We start from the raw sequence: 7,645 nt of genomic DNA, 5'->3' as shown, positions 1-7,645 counted from the left end.
GTGGGGGACGGGGGGGGGGGGGGGGGGGGGGGGGGGGGGGGGGGGGGGAGAGGATTGTTAATCTTCGGTACAAATAAAATGTTTTCAGAAACATACTGAATCCCAGATCCAATCCTACTTCTATGAAGTTGGGTTTGTTTTTTGGAACTCAGTGGAGCCCCCCACCGGGCTCCCCTCTCTCTGAACTCTTTCTGCACTTTGAATCAATGCCACAGTAGGCCCTTGAGCGCTCCCTCTGTCTGAGGCTTGTGAATCTTGTCTCCCCAGCCTGACTAAGAAACTCCTCAGGGGATGGACTGTGTCTGATTCTTCTTTATCCCCCCCTCCTCCCCTTAGCACAGGGCTGGGCACCCAGTAGTTGTTAATAAAGGTTCATTGTTGGACTGAGATCAGCTCCCAGAAGTTCTTTTAGTTAGACTTTGGATTCCTAAAGGAAAATTGCTGAGTCCTTTCTCCTTTCCATTTAAGCAGGTCCCTTCAGGAAGCCTTCCTGAGCCAATGGGCTCCAAGGCAGGGAATTTTCCTCAGGTCCTCCCCACCAGGCTCCGGATGGCCCCTCCCACCCACTCCTTAGGAAACCTGTGACAAACTGGATTGCATTAATGAAGGCATCTGTTTTATGTCAGCCCTTGGATCCCCCCATTTTATATCTGTCTTGTCTGTCTCTCTAGGGCCTTTGGCTTCCTGAGGGTGGGCCTAGGGCTGTGTAACTTTGGCTAGAGGCTTAGAGAGGAGGGATCATAGGATTTAGAGCTGGAAGAGACTTCAGAGCTCAGTCCAATTCCTGCATTTTACAGATGGGGAAAATAGAGACCCAAGGACCTAAAGTGACTTATCCAAGGTCACATAGCTAATAAAGAGTACAGCTGGGATTCGAACCTAAGACTTCTGATTCCAAATACAGTGCTTTTCTAGGGTAGGAAGAGATAGATGGAAGGAGGGACTTGGGGGGGGGGCACAGAAGGATAAGTACAGATAAGACTGGTTTGACAAAGGACATTAGCTCCCTCTCTCCTTTACCCTTTTATCCATAGTGCCTGACATGGGGAGGCTTTGAGCAGGGGAAACAAGGTCTCTTGAGGCCTCCCTCCTCACTGGTAGTTAGGGGCTGTGATGGGCATAGTTGTCTTACTTTGTAGATTTTACCCTCCTCAGTGCCCACAAGAAACAAGTAGTCGATCTGCTTGTGGAAGTCGAAGGAAGTCCCACAGCCTAGAAGGGAAATGACAGTGACATCACCCTGGGCCCCCATCAGGCTTCCCATTCCAATCTGTTGCCAGACTGAGCAAAGAGGTTATAAAGAACAGCTGTCTGCCCTCATCCCCAACGCCTTTGGCCTTCCACGGATCTCTCTTTAGAGACGTTACACAAGTGTGTTCAAGGTAAGTATGAAGAGTAGATGGGTAAAAGGTAAGTAAGGGAAAGGATGAGGGGCAAGGGACAGGGCACTTATGCTCTGTAAACAGTGACGGGCCACAGGCTTTGTCTGTCATGGCTCTGCAGAGATGGCCTCTCTAAGCAATGTGCATCTCTACCAGGACATGCCGGCTTTGCAGACAGTGACTGTGTCTATAGTATTAGGTTCTGCAAACAGGACAGGGTCCTATGAACAATGCTATAAACATAAAACTAAGGATGGTTATTTCATGGTAGATGGGGAACACAAATTCCACTAATCCAGGTAACCACACACACTGTGCATGCAATGCCATCTTCTCAAGCCAAGGAGAGCAGGGGTGGTAATTACCCATTAACCAGCCTCCCATTCTAAGGCTCCTACTCAAGAGTTGGGTACAGTTATCTCTTAGGATAAACCCAATCTCTTCAGCCTGACTTCTTTTTTTCCCCTTCTTTAAAAATTTATTTTTTCCAATTACATGTAGTTTTCAACATTCATTTTTAAAAAAAAATTTGAGTTCCAAATTTTTCTCCTTTCCCCCTTTCCCAAGACAGCAAGCAATATGATATAGGTTATACATGTACAATGATGTTAAACATATTTCCACATTAGTCATGTTGTGAAAGAAGAATCAGAACAAAAGGGGAAAAACCACGAGAAAGAAAAAAAAAAAGAAAGTGAAAATAGTATGCTTCAATCTGCATTCAGACTCCATAGTTCTTTTTCTGTATGTGGTTAGCATTTTCTATCATGAGTCTTTTGGAATTGTCTTGGATCATTGTATTACTGAAAAGAGCTAAGTCTATCAAAGTTAGTCCTTGAACAATGTCGCTGTTACTATGTACAATGTTCTCCTGGTTCTGCTCATCTCACTAAGCATCAGTTTATATCTTTCCAGGTTTTTCTGAAGTCTGCCTGTTCATCATTTCTTACAGCACAATAGTAATCCATTATATTCATATACCACAATTTATTCAGCCATTCCCCAACTGATGGGCATCCCCCTCAATTTCTAATTCTTCGCCACCACAAAAAGAGTTAGTTCAGCCTGACTTTCAAGGCCATTTACAATCTGGCCACACCCTGTATCAATACAATCTTAACTCTACATTCTTTCCTATTCCGAATTCTCTCTCCAACTCAGACAAAATCTCTTTAAACATGCATGCACCCTTTCTTGCCTCAATGATAGAATACATAGAAAATCAGAATTGGCACAGGTTAGAGATTAGGAAGCCCAAACCTATTTTACAGATGAGGAAACTGAGCCTCAAGAGAGACTCACCCATGTTCATACAACTGACTAGTAGCAGAGGACCTAGTGAACTGAAGAACCAAGATGAACCAGAACCCAGATCTCCTCACTCTCAGTTTGGTGCTTCTTCCACAATACTAGACTTTGTCTTTGCTTCTATTATTCCCTCCTTCTCTCCTCTTCTTTGCTTATTTGGCATTGGCTTATATGTCACATGCTCTTTTTCCTGATAGAATGTAAGCTCCTTGAGGGGAGTGACTTTCATTTTTGTCTTTGATTCCTTAGAGCCTATAACACAACAGGTACTTAATAAATGCATGATGAATGATTTCCCACCCCCAAATATTTCCCATTGTTAAGACCCAGCTTAAGTCTCACCTTCTCCATGAAGTTATCCCTGAACACACTGGTCTCTTCTTTCTCTGAACACCTAGAATGCATTGAGAGGTAATGGCCCAATTTAAAGGAATCACTGGCCTCAATTAGGATTGCCCAGTAGAATGTGAGCACCCCATCTGAGGCTGTTCCCACCTGGGCTTGTGAATGTCTCATGGGCTTGTTTATGACAAGGTCTGGGGGTGAATATAAATTATGGCTTCTGTCTCATGTTCTCTATTGCTTGTGGGAAACATATTTGCCTAGGGGTATGTATGATTGTGGAATGTATTTTTTGCTTGTGAGACATTTAAATAGGGTTGGTATCTACTCTTCCCCACCATGCCTCAGCTTGCACTGAAGCACAAAAGTCCAGTAAATGTCAAAGTCTCTTTCCAAATCTTAGACAAGAATTTAGTGGCTGCCTGATGTTTTTGTTGCTGTCTGTCTACAGCCAGACCCAGGATGGACTTGATAACATGGGGAGGGGAGTTCAAAAGGTAAACAACATTTTAAGCACTTAGAAGGGTCCAGCCTCTGTTACTCCTATTTCTCTTCTAACTTAGCACGGGCAGTGGCCACACCCCAGTATAACCCTCTCAGCAGATGGGCTTTATAAACCAGGTTGACAGTAACTGACAGGCCTCCAACCCATTGGTGAGGGAGCCCCAAGCATGTGAATGAAGAATTTCCCCCAGCAGAATGGGTGGATGAGAGAGATTTGTTCCAGTGGCCATGAAGATGGCTAATGGAGGCACTGTGGAACACTTAGAGCTTGGTCATCCACTGCATTCCGGGCCATTGCCAGTCATCGTGACTATGGTCCTGCCACCGGACGTCCATGATTCTGGAAGACAGTGAGGCTGGCAACTTTGTGTAACTCTGCCTCACTTAAATCTTCAGGAACAAGTCAAGATATCCCCTGTGATGTCACTGGTCCTCTTCAAATACAAACAGCAACAACAACAAACAAGATGTCTCGCATTCATTTTCAATCTCTCCCTATCTTTTGACTTATTTCCTGCTGCTTGCAAATATACTCAGGTCTACCCCATCCTTAAAAAAGCCTTCAGTGGAGCTGCCATCTCCTTAGATCATCTTCCAACATCACCTCCCTTTCTTTCACTGACAAACTATCAGAAAGAACATTTGAAATTACTTTACCATCCGCTCTCTTTCCTAGTCCTTATAATTTGACTTCCAACTGTGCTACTTGAATGAAATGCCATTTAAATTTAAATTGTACTTAAACTGCTAAATTGGATGACCTTTTCTCAATTCTCACCTTTCTTGACCTCTCTTCAACTTTCGACACTATTCACTAAGCCCTCCTCCTAGACATTTTCTTTCCCTTGGGCTTCTGGGATCACTGCTCTCTCTCAGTTCACCATCCATCCAACTGTTCTTTGGTTTCTTTTGTGTGTTATACATCTCCTGCCCCCATGGGACTCCATCCTAAGCTCTTTTTTCTCTCTGTAGTTATCTCATTTGCTCCCATGGGTCCAAGTATTAGCTCTAATATGTAGATAATGTAGATACTCCCAAATCTAGGTATCAAATCCTAATACCCTCATCCCACATCATCAGCTGCCTGCTGGACATTTCTTCTTGGATGTTCTATTGGCATCTCAAGCTCAGTATAGTTATCCCTTCCACATCATGACTTTCTCTAATGTGGTTTTGAGGGTTGGCATGAGAAATTAAATGGGAAATTTTTTGGTAGTTTCACGGAAGCCACAGAAGTTACACAAAGGGCACCAGATGACACAGCAAAGGTTTAGAAACTCAGAAATGCATGAATATACGTATATTATAATACCAGCATATTCTATCTCTTAATACTGTAAACACCCCATAAAAGAAAAAGGAAAAACTCAGACTTCTCTGCCATAAAGGGAGGGTCAAAAATTTTTAAATAGACTTTCTAGATCTCAGTGGTGCCATGCCCCTAAGCCCCTCCATGTGAAAGGGATAATCATATAAATGATATAACTATATTAAAAAGTGGTTCTCATTATCTTTGCTCCTAAAACTTCTACTCCAGACTTACCTCTTCCTACTCAGGGCACCGCCATTCATCTAGTTTCAGCATCATAACCTTGGAGTCACTTGTGTCCCCTCCCTCCTTCATTCACTATCCAATCCAATCCAATTTGGTAGATCTTGTGGTTTCTTCCCCCACAGCATCATTCACATCTGTTGCCTTCTCCCCACTCTCTCAGCTGTCACCCTCATTGTCTCTTGTCTGGGCTGCCATAATAGACTCTTCTAATTGCTTTTTCTGATTCCAGTCACCACACTCTACAATCCATCCTCCAAACAACTGCCAGAATAGTCTTCCTGAGGCACAGGCTTGACCGTGTCACTCACTCCCTTGCTTAAAGCCCTTTGGTGGTTCCTCACTGGCTCTCGGGTAAAGCACAAACTCCTCAGCCTGGCACTCAGAGATTGCCACCATCTGGCTCCCAGTTACCTTTCCAGATCTTATTTTATGCGACTCCCCTTCATGGACTGTCTGTTCCAGTCAGACTTGATGACTGGCTCTTTATGAGCTCCATCTTTCATAGCCAGGCAGTTGCACAAATCATCTCCCGTGGTGGAAGGCACCATCTCCTCATCTTAATCTCTCTTAGTTCAGGTACTATGCCTTCTATGAAGCCTTTCCTAATCCTGCCAATTGTTAGTTCTTCCTCCCATCTCAATTTACCTTGTACCACACTTATTTAGGTAAGAGTTCATATCCTTCCAAAAGAATAAAGACTCCTTAAGGGTGAGGACTGTCTTTGTATCCTCATCTGCTAGTACAGGAGTATCTGTATAGGGGATAGGGATTGGATCTATGACTACATCAGTACTGCTGTTGTTCAGTCATTTTTGGTCATGTGTGACTCTCTGTGACCCCATTTGGGATTTTTCTGGCAAAGATACTGGAGTGTCTTGCCATTTCCTTCTCCAGCTCATTTTACAGATGAGGAAACTGAGGCAAACAGGGTGAAACAACTTGCCCAGGGTCACAGAGTTAATAAGTGTATGAGGCCAGATTTGAGTTGAGGAAGAGGAGTCTTCCTGATTCTAGACCCAGCCCTCTATCCACCGTACCACCTAGCTGCCCTATACATTAGTACACAGGACTCCCATTGAGGCAACTTCTACCATTGCACGTCAGGAGCTTGTTTGTCTGCAACTTGTAGTTTTAGAGAATTGTCTAGAGCACTGAGAAGTTAAGTGACTTGTCCAGGGTCACACAGTCAGTATGTATCAGAGGCAGGACTTAAGCCAGGTCTTCCTGGCTTTGAGACCAGCTCTCTATATGCATACTATGCCATATTGCCTCTTATGAGGCAATTATTAGGCACTTAATGTGAAATTAAGTTGGATGCAGTGGCAGTGGTGAGATTAGCTCCAAAGCCCAGAGATTACCGGGACCCAGAGAATATGGGAACCCCAATGAGGGATGGATGGAGAGAGGAGGGAAAGACAGCTATGAACTCTAGAATCAAAAAGTCTCCGTGCTGGAAGGGCTCTCAAAGGCCATTTAATCCAGTCGAGGCCTGAACAGGAATCCATCATGTTACATCCAGTCAAGTGGACCTGCAGCCTTTTCTTGAAGACCCCTGCTGATGGAGACTCTCAAGGCATCTCCTTCTACTCTGAGACAGTTCCAGCTGTCAGGAAATTTTTCCTTGTACTTGCCATTCAAAACCTCTCCTCTTCCATTTCCACCAACAGCTCCTAATTCTGCTGTCTGGACCCAAGCAGAATAAGCCTAATTCTTTTTTGACATTAGAGTCCTTCAAATACTCGAAGATACTATCATGTTCACCCTAATTCTTAATTCTTCTCATTTGGAAGTGCTTTATTTTTGTCCATTACGTCATGTAAGCATCATGACCATCCTATGAAGTATCGTGGTTTGGGGTATTATCTCCATTTTACAGATAAGAAGACAGACTTGGAGTGGTTAAGTGACTTGCCCATAGTCACATAGCTAGTAAGTGTCAGGGTCAGGATTTGAACTCAGATTTCACTGGCTCCAAGTCCATAGTGCTAGCCACTATGGCACAAAGCCTTTTCCAATTCTTATATGGTACCACATTGAGTCTTCTCGTTGTCCTTGTTATGCTCCCAATCAAACCACCACTACATTGGGAAAGGAATTACTTTTCTGAAATCTGTTTCTGAATATTCTCAATTTTCAGGATATTTCTACACCAGTAGCTATCATATTTCTTGATGGCTGCTTCATATAATGGTAAAAGAAGGAATAGAATTTTTTTCTACCCTATCAACAATGTGTCACTTTTCCAACATAGCATTACCTAAGTCAATGTAATAACATTTAAATTGCATTTTTGATATTCTGAATCATTTCTTTGAGAAAATGTCACAAACTTCTCTGCCTGGGCAATTTCCTCATACACATAGTGAGTGTGGTCACACCTGATCACACATTGTCTTATAACTATTCTGTTTCATACCTCTGAGTACTGTCATTCCAACCTGTGAGCTCAGGGGGTAGGGACTGGACCGTCCTTCCTTCCTTCCTTCCTTCCTTCCTTCCTTCCTTCCTTCCTTCCTTCCTTCCTTCCTTCTTTCCTTCCTTCCTTCCTTCCTTC

General features: G+C 43.5%; 1 protein-coding gene across 1 annotated transcript in view; it reads right to left on the bottom strand.

Annotated features, from left to right (window-relative positions):
- DNAI1 (dynein axonemal intermediate chain 1) overlaps positions 1-7,645 on the bottom strand; it is a 265,252-nt gene that overhangs the window by 26,928 nt on the left and 230,679 nt on the right. The window contains exon 16 of the mRNA XM_069101915.1: positions 1,133-1,212. Within this exon, the coding sequence (XP_068958016.1) occupies positions 1,133-1,212 (80 nt within the window). The remainder of the gene's footprint in view (positions 1-1,132; positions 1,213-7,645) is intronic.

This window comes from Petaurus breviceps, unplaced genomic scaffold, assembly GCF_028583685.1.
Source record: "Petaurus breviceps papuanus isolate PSGF00001 unplaced genomic scaffold, PetGlider_PUasm1.0 520, whole genome shotgun sequence".
Taxonomy (NCBI): domain Eukaryota; kingdom Metazoa; phylum Chordata; class Mammalia; order Diprotodontia; family Petauridae; genus Petaurus; species Petaurus breviceps.
Note: the sequence above shows the minus strand (reverse complement) of the source record. Positions and strands in the feature narration are given on the sequence as shown.